The sequence below is a fragment of the Sylvia atricapilla genome, chromosome 11 (assembly GCF_009819655.1).
Source record: "Sylvia atricapilla isolate bSylAtr1 chromosome 11, bSylAtr1.pri, whole genome shotgun sequence".
Classification (NCBI taxonomy): Eukaryota; Metazoa; Chordata; class Aves; order Passeriformes; family Sylviidae; genus Sylvia; species Sylvia atricapilla.
The window spans coordinates 11,634,333-11,652,692 of NC_089150.1; the positions used below are offsets into that span (position 1 = coordinate 11,634,333).

An 18,360-nucleotide genomic window follows, 5' to 3' on the forward strand; every position below is an offset into this window, starting at 1 on the left:
GACTAGGAAGCAAAGTCACTGCAGATGAGTGATGGCTGCAGGGCCACCACTTTTAATGGAGCACCAACAGACAGGGAGTAAAAGCAAGAACAGTTTTTAGAGTCTCTCCCTCCTCTTCATTTGCACTGAATGTTTAATGACTTCCAAAAGGATAAAAATGAATGTTTAGCCAGTCATGTAACAGTTTCTTCTTGAAATCAAAATGCAGATACTGCCTAGTGAGCCAAAGCCTTGGAAATAGAAAGGCCTGTGTAGTGACATGGACTGTCCTTTCCAAGCATGAGAAAGCTGCAGTTGAAGGGCAAGAAGCTTCTGCACTGTCACTATCAATTAAACTCAGCACTACTGACTAGTTCAGGACTACATCTGCTCTCTGAACAAAAAAAGGTTTTTTTTTTTTGTAGAAAAGTATGTCTGTGTTTCAAAGTAGCTGTGCAAAACCAGATCCTTTTTACTGAACTCCCTTGAAGTCTTGGCATATTCAGAACATTGGAACCTGTTCCAGTGACAAGTCATTATTGCTGCTGTAAGTTCATAGCCAGACAAATCCAATTCAACCCTTCAAGGGGAGCTTCCTAGAAAGGAACAAGGTGTGCTTAATTAAGGGATGTACACAAGCCATGCAAGAATGCTCGCTACATGGCATCCCAGCCACATTTGTACAATTTAATCTCACTTTTTGGCATAGCACAGAAGATGGAAATGGACAGCAGTATTCATGTCTTGAGGTGAGGAGTTTTGTATACACCTCTGTAGCTTCCAAATGATGAAAATTATTTTATTTTGTAAAGCCGTCCCCCTGGTTAGATCCACACAAGTACATGGTAATGTTTAAATCCTTAGGAACATGCTGCTTGCTCGGTTATTTTCAAATATTTGTTATGAAGGGCTTGTAGTTTGAGAGGAATAATCAAGTGCTCCAGAGAACGCCACATCTAAATGTTAAGTGGCATTTGCTGGAGTCCTCTAAGATAAGTCTGCAGATTTCTCCTGGCCTCAATTCTTTTGCAAAGTACTTTTCATGCAGGACAGCACTTGTAGTCTGAACCCAGGTGCACCAGAGGTTCTTCATAGTCAATCGCCCCCCAAATCAATGGTTCTTAAAAAAGGGCTTTTCCATTATTCAGACTCCAGCCATGACTCTGGATCACCTCCAGTCTCAAGCTGCTATTTCAGGGAGTGGATGGTACAGACAACTCATGACCAGCAATACTGAAATAGTTGCTACTGGAAGAATTCAGCTCAGCACCCCAGCACCTGTGCAGAGAAGAGGCTGAAAAGCACACACCTGGCACAAGAGGGTCAGAACATTTCTGAGATATTCCTGCATGACTGAAGTACTTTGAACAGGCATTTGGGGATTATGCTCACTAGCTTGGAATCACAGAATAGTTTGGGTTGAAAGGGACCTTAAAGATCACCTAGTTCCAACCCACCTGTCATGGTCAGGAACACCTTCCAGAAAGATAGCTGTAAATAAAGGAGCAAGAAAGGACATGACACTTTACCTGTTCTGTGAAATCAAGGTACTATGTTATTGTAACTTTTTAATGAAGTACTGACTGTGCAATTCCCAGTTGTATGGCAATGGTTTAAAGAAATACTTCAATTCCCTGAAATAATTAGACTTAATAATTCTGTTTGTGGCCAGGCAATTCCACTACTAATGTGGAACCCTTGATTACTTCCTGCACTGAGTCAATTGCCCGTCTTCACTTTTACCTTCCTGATCCAATTTTGTCAGCAGTCTGTGTTGGCAAAGATTTTAATTAGTTATTCTTAACTAACTGACAAACTCGTTATAAGTTCTGATGTCAGAGGTTACATGGGTGTCTAAATTGCCAAGTTTTTCCAAATGATTTTCCAAAATCTAGGGTGGAATTATGCCATAAACTCAGAGAGAGAAACTCAAGGATTGATTTCTAAATCATAAAGGGTTTATGCATGTTTTAACATATTTTGTGATTAAACACATTAATTTCCAATGAAATCTTGGCACATCCCAGTCCTGCACTTCAGCCTTGCCCAGCTATGAGACGAATCTTTGCAGCAAGAGGCTTTATAGGCTCTGTCAAAATCAGTATCAGCAGCTACTCCTCTGGGAAATTAGGAATGTCACAGGCAAAGCATTTGCCAAGGCTTTCAGCATGTTCCAATTAATTTACTATTCCATGTTTGCTGTAGACCTGAGGTAGGAAGGAAAGCTGAATGTAAGCAGTCAAACATGAGACATGGAATGCTGCTAAGACAATGATGACTGCAACAGGAGCTTTAAAGGCTGAAATGTTTATTCATGTTTTGAACCAAAGTGAATTTCAGTTAGAGCTGAGGTGCAATGGTTTACCTACTGATGACTTAAGAGTTGGATACAGACTTCACCCTATAGCTGCCAAATTGATATGTGTTATTTCTTGGCTGCACTGAGCTAGTCTGGATGACCAAAGGCTTTAGCTATTGCAGGCTTGGCTCCTAAAATGTTATTTCATTTCTGACACCAAGGCAGCTTCACCTCTCGCAGTGAGGGCTGCCATGCTAACACAAATAAGGAGCCTACCTGCCATGAGTTTTAATCACTGCCTCTTTGATTTGCTCTCAAAAAGGGCCAGATGTAATAGTCTTAAGCTCCAAAATGTGAATGGAACCTGTCCAACTTGAGGTGCAACTACTAGAATAAAGATGGGTGGTAACAACAAAAAACCAGAGTATTTCGTTAGATGAGTCCTTGGCTGCAATCATTTTAGGTACAGGCAAAGAAAGCCAAAGGCATGTGAGATGTCTTTTCTGAAAAAAAGCTTAAAATAGAAAAGGAAATCAATACTCATTTACAGTATCTGGCAGTCACTGAACCAAAACATACATGTACACCTACAGCTGAGCAGAAATAACAGCATTTATTTAAACCACAAGCTGTTATTCTGCTGCAGGAATGCTGTGTTTCATGTGGAACACTTCATCAGAGACTGTACCACGTATTTCTGACCATTTTTAAAAAGCCTCAACAATATCCAGAGGAAATACTTTCAATACCACAGTTATTAACCCCACCAGCCGGGTAAGCTTTGGCTCCTTTGATTCCTGGCAAACAAAGAATGGGAGCTGGTGTGGAGGAGAATGTGCCCAGCAGGAAGCAAACCTCTGATGGGCAGAACCCTTAAATAATGCTTCAAAAGAGAAACCTACACCTGTGTGTAAGAATGAGGCAATATTTTCACTATGCAAAATTACAGGCTTCAAAGGAAGGAATAGTGTTTAACAAATCAGCATTCCCAAAAGTGAAATGAAATGTAAACAAAGTGAATCTGCTGACTGCTTGTTTTTTTCCATTCTCCAGCTCTGAGGAATGTGACCAGTAAATAAAGAGGATAAATAATAACAGCAGCTGGCTTTTGTACAACACTCCTCATACAGAAAATGAAAAATGCTTTACAAATGGTGCAACCAGGCCACTTACAGAGGTGACACACGGCAGAGATGAGTGGCACCTCAAGAAGTTCTCTGATCCATTACGCCATCCCAAGCAAGGATCAACCCCTCTTCCCACTGCCACATAAACTGAAGCACAGAGGTAAAAAAGCCTTCCCATGGCAAAGCAGCATGCCAGAGACAAGGATGGACACACAGAATGAGTAAAAACCTGACTCTAAAGCAGCCAGCAGGAGCTTAACAGCAGAGTTAAGATATTACTATGGGTTCCCTGTGCTACATGCATGGGACCACAGTGAACCTGGAAAGAAAAAAGTAAATTTTAAAAAATCTTTCAGTGCTAATGAATTTGTGGGCATCTAATAATGTCAGAGAGATGCTCTGTGCATTTTCAGGACAACCTGAGTTGAGATGCTCCACACTCCTTGTCTGGAGAGGGAGAGAGCATGACTGAATGCTGATTGCTTGAATGTTTTTTTTAATAACATGAGATTATGAATGCTGCTCAGAATACAGATTTTAATGCTCCAAATATTGTAGACTAGCTCTCACATAAAATTGAGAAAATTAAGAAAAAGCTTAACCATTAAGTCAGCTAGATGTTATCTTACAGAAATTTAATTACTTACTGCTTCCTTGTCACTCTTCATGCCTTTTGCCCAGCAAATTAAACCATTGCAAATTTCTGGAATTGACAGTTGAATTTGAAGGCCCACTGAGATAGTTTTGAAAATAAAAGTTTAAAGTATGTTGAAAAGTTATAAAAATAAGCTTATCTTGTCTGTTGGTGAACCAACTAACCTAGTGACATCTACAGCAACTTAAACCAAATTCTGTTCTAAAGAAAGGCCAATGATTTAGGTCTTATTCTCTCACTCTGCAAGCTTCAAGCTTGAGCAAGGAAAAAAGAAAACATACAGAGGGAGGCATTTATCACGTGTCAGACAGACATCTGAAAAAGATCAGCAATCTTTTTGGATAACATATCTATAGTGGTTTGTACATTTTCTCCTTACCTATCTATACACAATACAAAGCAAACGATTACTACCCTGTTACTGCTTTAGCCCAGCCATCAATATTTTTTCCGCCTTTTTTCCCTGTTCTTTCTTTTCAACAATTGCTGCTGAGACAATTTACTTGTAGCAGGACAGCAGCAAACAACTAATTCATTGCTTAGTAGATTTTATTTAAAATCTTTCTTCAAACATCAAGCCTTCTTCAACCATCAGCTGCTCAAGGAATAACCTACTTTCTCTAGCAACTTTAATCTAGAGACTCCAGCCCCAATTTTTATCGCTTGACTGGATGACTACACATTGTACAATTGTAGACAAGGAAACAAAAGTACAGAGAAATTTTAAGTTTGATTCTGTAGATCATGGTCGTGTCTAATGACTGTCTTGACCATGTTCTGTCTGTTCTCTGCTTCTCATTGACTTGTTTTTTCTGTTTTCTGACACTAAATTCTCTACGTCTAGTAAGCTGCCTTTGCTGTCAGTTCAGTATGGGAAGATTCAGAGGCTTCCAACATCAAGTGAGTGCCTGCCAAACAGAAATGAAGATAGTTCCTGGCTGGCAAGCCAGTGTCTGACACAGAAGTTGGGACTCTTTCATGCCAGTAGAAGTACTCATGAAGTTTGGTGTTACTCAGGCTACTGGGACATTGAAAACTGCTACAAAAAAAGCTAATTCCTTCAGACACAAACATACTGCATCTGCCTAAGAGGAACAAACACATTCTCAAGCAGAGAAAGGCCAAGACCAAGATCTATTCCCTCTTCTGCTGATTGGGCTATCCCATAGGAGCATGCTTGGAGGTGAGTGAATCTGACTGCAGTTTTGTGGCCCCCAGGACGGCTTTCACCAGCTGTTCCCTTCCTCACTCCAAGGCCACACCTTGGTACCACTATCTGGGCATTGAGTCTGGTCAGCTTAGGGATGCCTTCCTGCCACCACTGCCCAGTGACTCCTCTGAGTCTGGTTGCTTTAGAAGATGTTTATGGTTGGGACTAGCCCAAGGTTGGTATTTGGGACTGCTGAACCAGTATTTTTCTTGCAGTTAACATAAGTGAAATTGCAAGAGGAAACCCTGGAGTAGATATAATTTTAATGATGTCTAAAAACTTTACTTACCCTGGTGTTTGCTAATTTCCTTCCTTCCTGTTATGGATAATAAGCCCTACTGACGCAGCGTCAGAATGTCTGTGCTGAAGAGTACAGGACAGGGATGGCTGGGTGTAGTTAAGGATATAACTGGGGTGGGATGAGATAAGGGATCTGTCTAAGCATATCTTTAGGAATCCCATGGGCAAAATGCAACATTATCTCCTTGGATACCTGGAATAATCAGCCATTGCTATCAGGGTTGTGTCACATCTCTTGGATAAGGGACAACAGGAGGTTTCAAACACTGATGGCTTCCATTCAAGTGGGAACACATTGGGACAATGACATGCCTGAACCTAGGGAAGGTAGCTCAGCCAAATACGTCTGCAGGGACAGCTCTTAGAACAATGCAATTTCCCTAGAAGAACACTGAGATCAGATCTTTGTCCTGGCTCAAAAAAGGACCAAGTCACAGCAGTCTGAAGGGAACTTGCAAGGCCAACTCTTCTGCTACAGACATCTAGAAAAAAATACCCTCTTCCAGCCAGAACAGCTGTACCAGCCAGTTCTTGTAGTTATATTCATAGTGATCTAAAAGAGCTACTGTGTGTTCCCAAAGGATGTTCCAAGAGTGCTGTAGAGAAACTGAAGCAAGGAACAGTGTGCAGCTCTTCTATTATTATCACTAAATCCACATATTCCTTATAGCAGTCAAGTAAAGTGCTTTTGCATCTGGAACCCTGATATGATCCCTAGTTGTCTGCTTCAGCTGTTGTGTCACTACCAACAAATACCTGGTTCAGAGCATTCCCAGTTTGATGAGCTGAAGAAGAGGTCAGTGAAGGGTCTTCCCAGGATAAAGACACTTGGAGGGACCAGTAGATCTCTAAATGCTGAGTGACCAACTTGGGCATCCATCGGAGTGGTGGCACAAAGTCAACACTGATCATCACACTTGTATTCCAACTAAAAGCAAATGAACTATTTGTTTTACAGATGCCAGGTTTGCTTATCCTTCAGTCTCTGGCAGAATAACGAGCAGAAAAATGATCTTTACAACACTATCTCTAGACCATTTTTCTTCTTTTCTCCTATTTCTACCACGGCTTCTTATATTCACTGTGCTGGACAGCATTGTTTCCAAATCATCAGGTGGCACACAGAACTAACACTGATTTTTCTTTTTTTGCTGCTCTCAGGATCAAGATGAAATATTACTGCTTTGAGACTCACAACAGGGAACTCCAGAAGTCACCTTGTTCCCAGACACTGATGCCACAAAGTTGTACACCTGTACTCAGAAGCAGATCCTAACAGGGCAATGAACAAAAGGCATGGTTTAATTACAATTGTTATTCTATTTGCTATTCACCTTTTTCCTTGGGTTCTGTGGAATACAAAGCAGATTTGCTAGTGTTGGACATTCCTGTGGAGGCTGAAAAGAAATCATGCTACTGAAGAAGCCTGTTGGAAGTATCTGCAGTGAGAACCAAAGCTGCTCCCCTGTCTGTCAGAGTCCCTCTTACATGAAGCTGGTTTGCTAATTTGCCCATGCTCTGGAACCACATAAAAAATCATAAAAGGATGCCCTCATTCACAGTGAATAAGACAGTCACATGGAGCAAAGATAACAGAGGCATTAAAGGAACACATACACAGCGGATGAAAAGAAGGGATGCTTTAGAAACTCAATAGCAATGCAGCAAGCAAAGCCTGGAATGTTAATTTGACAATGATCATTGTTATTTCCCTTTGCAGTGTGTGTGATGGGATCAGAAAAACAGAGGGAGCTGAATTCATGCTATGGCAAACTGTGCTGATGTAAGTCACTTTGCATCCTACATATTTGGCTTTGTTTTCCACTTGACCTCATTAGTAGAAACAAAGTGTTCTTCAAGAATGACACTGAATTAGAAACTGCTTTAAGTATTTCTAGAGATTAACACAATACATTATAAGTAAAGACATTATGATCAGTGACTTGATTTCTTTTGCTTTGACTTCACTTTGGCTTATTTATTTATTCATTCACTTTGGAAAGGTCTGAAAGTCAAATTCAATTTTGTCATTTGCTCATGCTGGGAGCTATGCTGTTCTTCTGGAAATGGCATGGAAGTGCTGGTAATGAGATGCCAAAACCATCATGCAATATCTACAATTTAAGGGCCAGTTCAAATACAAAAGCAGTTTGTATTTCTGCACCACAGGCACATCTGCAAAGTCTTTGGGGAACAGAGAAATCTGTTTTCTCCTTATTGGCTTGGCCTTTCATTACTAACAAGTCAGAAAGAATGGCAGGCATTCTTCAAAGAGTAAAAGAAATGTAAAAAGTAAATAGAGAACTGGGTGCTTTTTGTTTGTTTAATTTTGTGTTTCTAAACACATCTCAGGTGTAGAACTGAAAGAACTCTTACAAAGGCACTGTTTACTTGGACAATTGCAATTCTGTTTACTTAAACTGTGGTCACGATGTCTAAAGTTGAGCCAACCCATTCCAGTGTACATTAACAATGGCCCAGGAATGCCTCTGTGACCCACAGGCAGAGAACCACGGATCCTGGCAACTCTCTTAGTCCACCTATAGAGACCACTCTGTGAGAGACAACACTCAAGCACCATGCTAACTAGCCGGGTAATGATTTCTCTTTGGTGACTGAGGAAGCTCAGATTCATAGATGTCTGGAAATTACACTTTCAAATGTATCCTCTAGCTTCAAGTGTCTCAAGCGCCCAGCTTAAAGTGACTGATCTACCAGGAGAGACTTGGACATCACTCTGTCTGAAGTCAGTGGCAGCTGCAGCTATAAGCACCTTTGAAAAAATTACTCTGAGTCAATAAATCTCACAGAATTTACTTTAGGTCAAGAAGAGGGGCTAAAAGTTCCCCAGAAAAAACTATTTGGGTTTAACTATGCAGTGACAAGAATGGAGGAAGCATCTAGAAAAGGCTATCAGGATACAAACCACAGAGGAAGAAGGCCACCTCTGAAGTTCCCCAGGCCCTTTAGAGGCCTCAAAGGAAATGTCTTGACTTCTCCCAACTTTCCTTCCCCTTCCTCATCAGCGTCTATTCTTAGCAGCTTTGTCTGAGAGCTGGGAATAGCACATGATTGCTTAATTCCTCACCTCCTGTTACCTCATATTTTGTCTCAGAATGCTCAGGGTGGTGGCAGAGGTTTAAGCCTTGCATGGAGCTGTTGTTAATATTTACACAATGACTGCTTACCCATTAAGTAGGGTTTCTTTGGCTACTAAGACGTGCTACAGGCATGAGATCAGTCCTGTTCGGTTCAAGTGATTAAATTTCTCCAAACAACATTACACAGTCCTAAAATTGCTATGCCTTGCCCAGATCTTAAGCATTGCATTCAGCAGTGAGCACTTGGTGCCAAAGAGTTACCCGTTTTCATGGTCCACAAATTCTGTGTTGGCATAAAACATGAAAATGACAGCAGAACATACTGCTTTTTCTTCTCTACTGCATTCAGTAAGACCACTTAATTACACTTTAAGATAGAACTGGCTCAACAAGTTGGCCAGCTTGCAGGGCTGCTGGCTGGGGAAGCTGCACCTGCACTGCTGCCAGCAGGCAGCAAGAGAAGATGACACCCAGGCCCCAGCTCTGCTGTTGGGAGTGACTTCCCACAAAAAAAAAAAAAAAAAAAAAAAAAAAAAAAGTGGAAAACACTGTCTTTCTTCTTCCTTAGTCCCATTACTCCTTACTCCATCTACCCCATCTAATCATTATGACATCTGAGTGCCTTTGTGTGTCAGCTTCCTGTGAAGTAATCACCTAAATCCCCCTCTGAAACAAAGCAGACCCTGCTGAGGAACTCACAATAGGTGCCTTTCACTGGCAGGACAACCTTGGCCTCAGTGGCACTTATAACAAAGCTTCCATATGTGCACCAGTATGGGCTGATCAGTCAGATCAACACCACACAGGATCAGAGCTTGGGTATTTGTGAGCATGAAGCAATAAAGCCTCACAAAATTTCTCCATCTTCTTGAAAAAATAATTTTTGGTGTTGTTTTTTATTTCTAAATATGCTATAGCACATGAATCTGCCACAGACTTTTATCCACATTTATGAGTCTGTTTAAGGAGATAAAAAAGAAGCACGAGCTCCAAGGGGTGATGTCTGTCAGTTATCCCCACTTTCAGAGACTGCCTGGCCATTGTCTGCTCTTCAAACCCAGACTAGGGTTACTTTTTAATATTTCCTTTGGCAGACATCCTGGGTTTTCCCCCTCCCTGGGGGAGGGATCAAGGGCAACAAGTTCTATTCTAATAGAAGACAAGTCAGTGATGATCTTTGGGCATCTGCAGTGAAGAGGTATTTCTACAGCTCTAGATGGGATTAGGCACATAATGGATCAATGAAAGGTCCCACCATTTGATGGTTATAGCATCATTCATTAGAGTTAAGATTTGAACCTGAATCAACAATTGAGTTAGAAGATTGAAAGAATTGCTTTCAGTATTTGAAATAAATTGTAACAGGCCTGTAAAAGTCCCCTGAGGTGTCTCTTTTTCTCTCCCTATACATATATAGAGAGACCAGTTTTGCTGAATGTTTAAAATTAGATGAAAGTTGCCCAGCTTCTATACAGGAAGAAGAAAAAGCAGAGCTTCTTATGTAAATTGAAAGGGAGCAAAATAATGTGGTTTTGGTTTGCCTATCAAAGCACTTCAAGAGCATTCTTGATCGCAGAATCTAGGCGCTGACTTGTTATTCAGTCACTTACCATCTCTCTCATATGCAACAATTCATGAAGAGCTAATAATAAACAATACGCCCCCTCCTTACACATAAACATGCAAACACACATTCAGGAGCTCCTTGTAAATGAACAACACTGATCCCATCCACTTTTCTTGTCACAAAACTAGGACAAGCTCACTCTTAATTAACTGCTTGGTGCACAACCACTAAAAAAAATTTAACTACCCAGAGGACTTAGACACAAAGTTTTCGCTCTCAGCTCCTTATCATTTCTAGAACAAAGACCCATCCACCCAATACTAATTTGGTAAGAAATTAAATGTGATAAAAAAGCAGTTTTCACAACTGAGTGATGAATGGTATGGGTAGTTAATCATTAATTACCATTAATGATTAATAATACAAAACAGCCTGGTTTCACTGTAGAACCTTGATTTTATAGCATTATTTTTCTGTAAGGGCAATCTTCAGGTTGATGCAAAGACTACGTAATGCATCAGTGCCAAAAACTTTTGTCCTTGTTTCTGAAAGGCAGCAAGTAGAAGCAAGTATAAAATACTCCATAGACCAGGAGATCTAGAACCAGACCTCTGTCCTACAGCCCATCCTGTGCAATGGAGCTATGGTGGGGTGGCTGCACTGTCCTCCCCTCTCGGGACAGTATATTTTGTTGCTTGCTCGCCCTCTATATTACCTGAGTGCTAATCCAGCCCCATGTTATTCCCATTGTCCTTTAGTTTTGTAGGCATAAACCCCAAGGCCAACTAACTTGCACCTGTATCCGTCTTTCAAACCAGCTGCAGGCTGGTTTGGGCAGAGGATGGTGTCTAACCTGTTCATCAGGATAAAGGGTCATCAGGATAATGTTTAACTCTCTACAACAGATTGAACAACTTTTTCCTGTGACTGTCTTCTAGCTGTATAAAATCAACACAGCTCTTCCTCTTGGCTTGCAGAAAAAGAAAACAATTAAATAATACCCAGATTTTTATGAAGTAGATACCTACATAACTAGTGGCAGCATAATAAATACATGCCAAGCCAGCAGATACTGGAAGAAAAAAGATCATAACTATGGGAGCCACAGCTGATCATAATTAGCACAGCAAGCTATTAAATTATTTAAATTATGATGAAAATATTAGGAAAAAATCTCTATCTGAATCTTTGTGTTTATTACACAGGTCAGTTTTGAAATTACAATTGCTGGTGAGAGAGCTCCCTGAGGCATTTGCTAAGTATAAATAATTTAAAATCAGTCAAAAAGCAATGCGGTCAAACATTATGCCTGTTGCCCTGCTGTAACTATTGAAACTGAACTCAGATGCTTACGTTAAGTTTGTTGACACTGAGAAAATCAGGAAGAGTGAACATCCCAAAGCCTGTATCCCTGTCCTCACTGACTGCCTGTGCTTTTAGTTTGGGAATAGTTGTTTACTGCTGATAGGCAGCAGCCACCTGCCAGAGCCACTTGGTAGAATATTGAACTGCCAACCAACCAAGCCAGCTGTGCATGGAATGACAGTAACTCCATGTTTTATATCTGCAAGGCTGACTCGAGCAAGTAAAGGTTTGAAAAATGCAATCCCTTCAGAAAGGACTTTCTCAGTTGAGAGAAAGCTCTTTTAGGGGCTCTATAAAATGCCATGTACATGGCCCTGTAATGCCAGTCAAGCTATAAATAATAATTACATAAAGAGAGTCGTATTTAGTGATAGTAGAAAGGACAGTAGACAGGGATAATAGAAGGGACATTTGCTGGAAAGCTCACCTGGGAGATGCTGCAGGCTTCCAATACCTGCAGAAGAGGTACTGCCCATCAGCATTGATGATATGGGGCAAATCCTTGTATGGGATGTTTTGAGGACTCCGCTTTGACGAACTTTCCTCTGGCATTCTGGAAGAATGACCTGCAAGGTGTCAGAAGAAACAAAACATACTTTAAAAACAGGTGAAGACAAGATAAAAGCTGATGAGCTTAGCAGCCAGAGACACTCAAGAAAGTCAATCAGTAAGGCAAGCACCACTGATGGGAGGCTGTTTCCAAAACCCCAGCCGAAGAGCCTTCAAAATCACTACTTTAAAACAGAAATGTAGCAACTTTTTTTGTTCAGAAAAGGCTCACATTTAGAGGTAGAGCACTGGGATGGGTAGGGCGGGGGGAGCAAGAAGAAGGGAAGATCAATCCACCATCAGTACTTCATTTACAGCTTTCTATTCCACACTTCTCCCATCGGAGTTTATTTTGCATCATTTTGTGAAACGGATCCGAAGAGAATATTTTAACTGCAATCAGGAGCAAATTATGCAGCAATCGCTACAGATATGAAAAGACAGCTGCATAAAAGATTTATCTCTGGCGGAACATGTCCAAAGAACAGTGGAGGGTACACAGCAGAGGTATCTGCCACCGTGTCATCATTAAGATCTTCTCACACATCTCAGACAGGAAGGTGGCGGCGGCGAGGAGCGAAACATTTCCAGGAGAATTTGCCACAAACCTGCTTTCATCCTGTGCAAGGGTTTGCATTCTAGTGAGGAGCCGGCATCGCAAGTCAAACGCAAGCAGACGAGGCTTTTTGCATTCTCGCTGTGGAGCTGCGTTCACAGCCCGGCAGCCCCGCGGTTCCCGGCGGGCGCCCGGCGCCCCTCGCCCCGGCTGCTCTCCACGGCTCGCTCGCTCTTTGAGGAAAGTCGCTTTGAGGAAATTCACCACTTCTCGTTCATCACTTTTTTTTTTTTCTTCTCAAACAAATTGCGTGTGCGGGCTGAAGTGGCGGTGGTGGGAGGGGAGGCTGGGAAGGGCTGGGGAGAGGGAGGGCTGTCGGGTGGGAAAGCTGCAGTCCACTTTCCAGAAGCTGCTGCACGTACATCAAAGGCACCTTGAACACATGCAGCTGGAGCAGCTCACAAAGTTCCTGCCGCGGCAGGTTGTTTGCAACTTTACTTCCTTCCTGCCACTTACAGTTCGGAGGCCGCGACGACGGGGGGAGGCGAGGGAGGGGGAGACCTTTTCTCAAAGCGATCCCCGCTGCGAAGCCATCTCTCGTGTGAGCGCAACTTCCCCAGCCCCGCGCTGCCAGGCGGGGAGCAGGAGGGAGGGGAGGAGGAGGAGAAGGAGGAGGGAGGATCCAAGCACCGACGCGATGCCAGGTCTCCAGCCCCGCACACGCATCCTCCTGCCGCGGCCGGGCTCGGCGGCCCCGCGTCCGCCCGCGGAGCCGAAGCGCGGTGGCTCCCCCGCACGGTGCGCACGGGCTGCTCCCGGAGAGCGGCGAGAGAGCGGCGGAAGGGCGGCGGGTGGGCGGCTGGAAGGATGGAGGACGCACGGATGGAGGACGCACGGATGCATGGATGGATGAAAGGATGCATGGAGGGGCGGGCGGTGCTGCCGCACCCTCCGCTGGGCCGGGCTGGGCCGGGCTGGGCGGGCAGCGGCGGAGCCCCGCGGTGCCCCCGGGCCGCCCGGCCGCGGGGAGGGCGGAGGCACGGCCGCCCCCTTCCCCGGTGGCCGCCCGCGGGGGCTCCGCACACGCTCCGCCGCCGCCCCGCTGGGCTCATGCGGCCCCCGCGGCGCAGGGGAGCGGCTGCAGCGCTCCCGCAGCCCCCGGCACCGGCATCTGGCCGCAGGAGCGGCCGCTCGGCTGCTGCGGGCTGGGGGACGGCGGAGACACCCCGGAGGCGGGGACGGCTGCTCCCGCACAATCTCAGAGAGGACATCGTGGAGCCATGCTGCCTCCTGGGCATCCCGGTCCGAACCGCTTCTTGAGACGCCGACACCAAAGTTCGCTGTTTGCGTTTAATGTGCATCTCTTCAGGCTTTGAAGCCATACTGGGGAGATCGCTCAGATACTAGTTCAGAGAAGTGCCCAAGCTTTGCACCCTCATTCGGGGTAAAGGCCATTTATAAACACAGCACATGATTTATACTCACATAAATTATTATATTACTATAGATTATATGCAATACATGTGCTGCTACTCTGTAATGTGAGATCTATTTGGTGATATATGATATTTGCTTATAAAAATTGTCACAGCAAGGTTCCCTGAAGCCAAAATAGCTCCCCAGCTTCAAGGCATCCCAATACAGAATTTTGTCATTTAATACTGCTAAGTGCTTAGCATTTATTGAGCACAGATTCATGCCTTTTACATTTCATCAGCTCCTTTCATTTTTACATGTCTACATATGCTTAGAGGTCTCAAGCCTTTCTAAGAAGAGGCAGCTATTAACCTTATTTTTAAAATGAGGCAACATGGTCATCAAGTGCAAATCTGTGAACAAAGGCTGAGGAAAGGAAAGAAATACATGCTAACACTAATAGCAATAAATGCAAAACCTCTGAGATGAGCCATATAAAAATAAAAAGGAAATCAAAACCAGATTTTATTTTATTAATCTTTCAGTGTTATTTATATTAAATGCCATGGGGGGTGTTAGTAATAAATGGCAAAAGCAAAATTATGTGTTCCTGTAACTGCTGTTGTTTGGGAAAAATAAACAAAACCAACACTTATGGTTGTTTATAGTAAGTGAGATTTAGGTCAGATGACACTTAAGCAGAGCCCTGGGAGCTATACCTGGAGCTGTACCATTTACTAGGCCAGTTACTATCTAAGCATGAATTAAAGACCTATCACAAGCCAGCTCCATAGCTGGTAGAAGCAAGGACATATATAACTATTTAAATGATCCAGATCAGATAATAACTGAATTAAGAAGAAAAGAAGGAAAGGAGCCTCTTCCCCTGCTCAGGGCTTATCTGCCAGGAACACTTTACTGCTTCCCTACAGCCATCCATGAAATCTCATGCCAGGAATAGGCTCCTGTCCTGCTGTGGTGCTGGGAATATTACAGTTCCCAGGGCCACAGAAGGGTGGAAGGAGTTGAGGAAAAAATATTTTTTTAAACTTCTGGATAAAAATAGCATGTCAAGGAAAAAGATCTTTGTTGGGACACAAGGGCGAGATCCTGACTTTGAGAGCCTGCCCTGGTCAGTGCAGATATATGATTCCCTTGATACCCTGTTAACCTCAGTGTTGCTAAAATTGGAGGCAGCATAACTGGTGCAGCCTGCCCTCTCTGCAGGCCCAGATCCTCACCACAGGCCTGGAATGAAGACTCAACCAACAGCTCCTTCTCTTCTCACCAGCTTCCCTAAGACCCCAGGAATCTGAAGCCATTTCTTCCCATGGAGAATACACACTTCCCCATCTCAGTGTTAACAACATAAAAATGAATGAGGAACCACTGCTAACTTGTTGCTGTATTATTTTGCAGAGTTTTAGCTGTGAATGGAAAGCCACCAGAGAAAACTGGATTGGGTCTGAGGACTTCATGTACCTGATACCCAGAGTATACACCAGGCTTCAGCAGAGCAATTACTGCATACTGGCTCCCTGTGAGAAATCAAAGGGATGCCTGAGCATGCAGTATTTATGAGATTGTAACATCTTCTCTTGTCTTGGTAGAGTGGAATATGTTTCAGAAATACAGTTTAAACCAACTTCTAATAAAAAATAGATTCACACTTGGTGAATCTTTACACTAACTCAGCAATTACTCAATCCTTGTAGGAAAGGATATTTGGTTTAGTAATGGCTGAGCCCTGCCTAATTTAAGTGTCTCCACTGACCCCCAAAGAATGCACAGGAGTATAAAGAAAAAGGGTACACTTTCAGACAATGCAAATTTTAGGAAAAGGATCAATTGCTGGAATGTCAGAGTAAATATATGTAATGAAACTTTATATCACAGCAAGTGAAGAGACAGAAGAGAGAGAAAAGAGAGAGGAAAGAAGAGAGGAGAGGAGAGGAGAGGAGAGGAGAGGAGAGGAGAGGAGAGGAGAGGAGAGGAGAGGAGAGGAGAGGAGAGGAGAGGAGAGGAGAGGAGAGGAGAGGAGAGGAGAGGAGAGGAGAGGAGAGGAGAGGAGAGGAGAGGAGAGGAGAGGAGAGGAGAGGAGAGGAGAGGAGAGGAGAGGAGAGGAGAGGAGAGGAGAGGAGAGGAGAGGAGAGGAGAGGAGAGGAGAGGAGAGGAGAGGAGAGGAGAGGAGGAGAGGAGAGGAGAGGAGAGGAGAGGAGAGGAGAGGATGATGGGCAAGAGCACAGCAGGTTGGTGTGTAGCTCTGATAGTTGGATAAGGAAACAAGGAACAAGGACTTAATTTGCAGTTAGGCTTTTGTTCCCAAAATGAATTTTTAATGGATCCCATCCTGTTAGCATGCAAAGATAAATAGACTATGGGATCCTTCTGCTCTTGTTGATGACACCAGGTTCCTAAATTTTAAAGCAGTGGTTTTGTTTGAGAAGTAGATTTGGTAGGCTATGTGTGCTAAACCATTTGAGATTTCTGCTCACCAGGACCACAAAGTGAACTTTTCCTGACAAGAAGGAGGAAAAAAAAAAATCAGAGGACGACAGAATAATAAAATACATTAGGAGTATGTGGTTATGGAAGAATGTGATGCAAAACCAGAAAAATGCTGGAAGTTACAGTAGCCAGGGAGCAGCTGGAGAGAGCAACAGACAGCACAAGCAAGAGAACATGTGGGAAATGATGGGAAATGAAGCATGAAGAGGAAGAACTGACATCAAGTGAAAAGCAGAGAAGCCAATGCCACTAAAGCTGTCAATTTAACGTAATTGATTTGGATTTTCCCCTCTTGTTGGCTGATTTTTTAAAAAATTATTATTAATCCCTAGATGGAGTCCATTCATTCACCTTTCCTTATTTCTGTAATCTGCCTTTGCTTTCCTATTGTATTCCTGAAGTATGGGAATGAGTCAGGAGTGGGGGCTGGGATGAACTGTTCTCATTTTCCTGTAAAATATCTATTTTAATGATTTGCAGCCAAAAGAGAAGCTTAGTGTTATCCAAATCAGATTGAGGAAGAAAATACTAGAGGAAAATACTGTATTGATCAGGTTAATCTTAATGTCAGGAGGAATTATAAGTAGCTCAAGATTGTTCTACAAAATTCTACAGCTTCATTGACCTCCTCACAAATTAGTGTGAAATGGAGAAAGGTTGAAGGGTAAGCACAGGAAATACATGAGTCTCACAGAAATTGTTTGCAGGCTTCCACTGATTTGTTGCCCCTCAGTAATCTCACCTTCCCCAATCAGTAGGAAAATTATTAGATTAAGCTACAAGTGGTTTAAACTTGTAAACCCAGATGTAAACTACAGTCAAATAATAAAGTAGATTTACCATAAATTTTAAATAAAAGGAATTAGTTGTAAAAATAGTCGTAATATTTTGTAGGTAAGAAAAATTTGCAAATCATGCTGTCATGAAAAGTCACAAATCTGTGACTTGCAAACAGTAGCTGTATGAGTGGAGTGATTAGTATCTTGCCTGTGCTCCCTATTTGACAGGACAAAAAATATAACCTTAAAAATACAGTAAGTGAATATCAGTTTCAGCCTTTTAATCTGATGTACAGAAGATTACCTATCCTACATAGATGCTAATTTGAGAACTGCTTGTTTTAAATTACAGAAGCAATGCATATTTTGTTGGGTGGTTCACTTGTTTTGGGGTGGGTTTTTTTGGTTTTTTAAAATTAAAAATCCCACAAGATTTTTAATACCAGGTTCTGAGACATTCTTAGTATGAAAAGGGAAACATCTTCCAAAGGCAGGAAATTCAAAATGAGAGTGGAAATTCTGCCGCCTTTTTGCTTGAGAACAGCTCTGCCTTGGGAATGAATAGGTTTTTACAGAGGTCTGGAAGTGCATAGGCTCAGCAGAAGTGTCTCAGCTCAGTTCTGCGTGTGGCCAGCGCTAGAGGGCACAGCCTCAGCTCTGCTGGACAAGGGCTGCATGTGGGCATTGCAGCCCTACCAAAAAACCCTCAGCTGGGTTGGTTTGGGTTGTTTTTATTCATTCTACCCTTTATCAAGAGGTTTTCCGTAGGCCCTTTTGTCCCTTTTTATTTTTGCAATTTCTAAATACAAGTTTCCTGTACTGGTATGTAATTAGTCCAATTCTCCCTCTGGATTTATTCACACCACTAGACTGAACTTCAGTGGTTTACCAGAAGGGAAATCCTGCCCTTGTCAACGTGAGCACCGACAGCTTAAAGAATTTTTTTACA

At 42.8% G+C, this 18,360-nt stretch overlaps 1 protein-coding gene and 1 long non-coding RNA gene across 2 annotated transcripts in view; one reads left to right on the forward strand and one right to left on the reverse strand.

Moving 5' to 3' along the window:
* Positions 1-13,923, reverse strand: part of MGLL (monoglyceride lipase) — a 61,813-nt gene extending 47,890 nt beyond the window's left edge. Inside the window, 5 exon segments of the mRNA XM_066326675.1 lie at positions 12,031-12,169; positions 13,225-13,249; positions 13,251-13,346; positions 13,348-13,578; positions 13,581-13,923. Coding sequence (XP_066182772.1) covers positions 12,031-12,169; positions 13,225-13,249; positions 13,251-13,346; positions 13,348-13,578; positions 13,581-13,820 — 731 coding nt within the window. The 5' untranslated portion in view covers positions 13,821-13,923.
* LOC136365948 (uncharacterized) lies at positions 13,438-15,814 on the forward strand. Its single transcript, XR_010744440.1, has 2 exons — positions 13,438-13,506; positions 15,544-15,814. It is a non-coding gene; the product is annotated as an uncharacterized lncRNA (long non-coding RNA).
* The last annotated feature ends 2,546 nt before the right edge of the window (positions 15,815-18,360 follow it).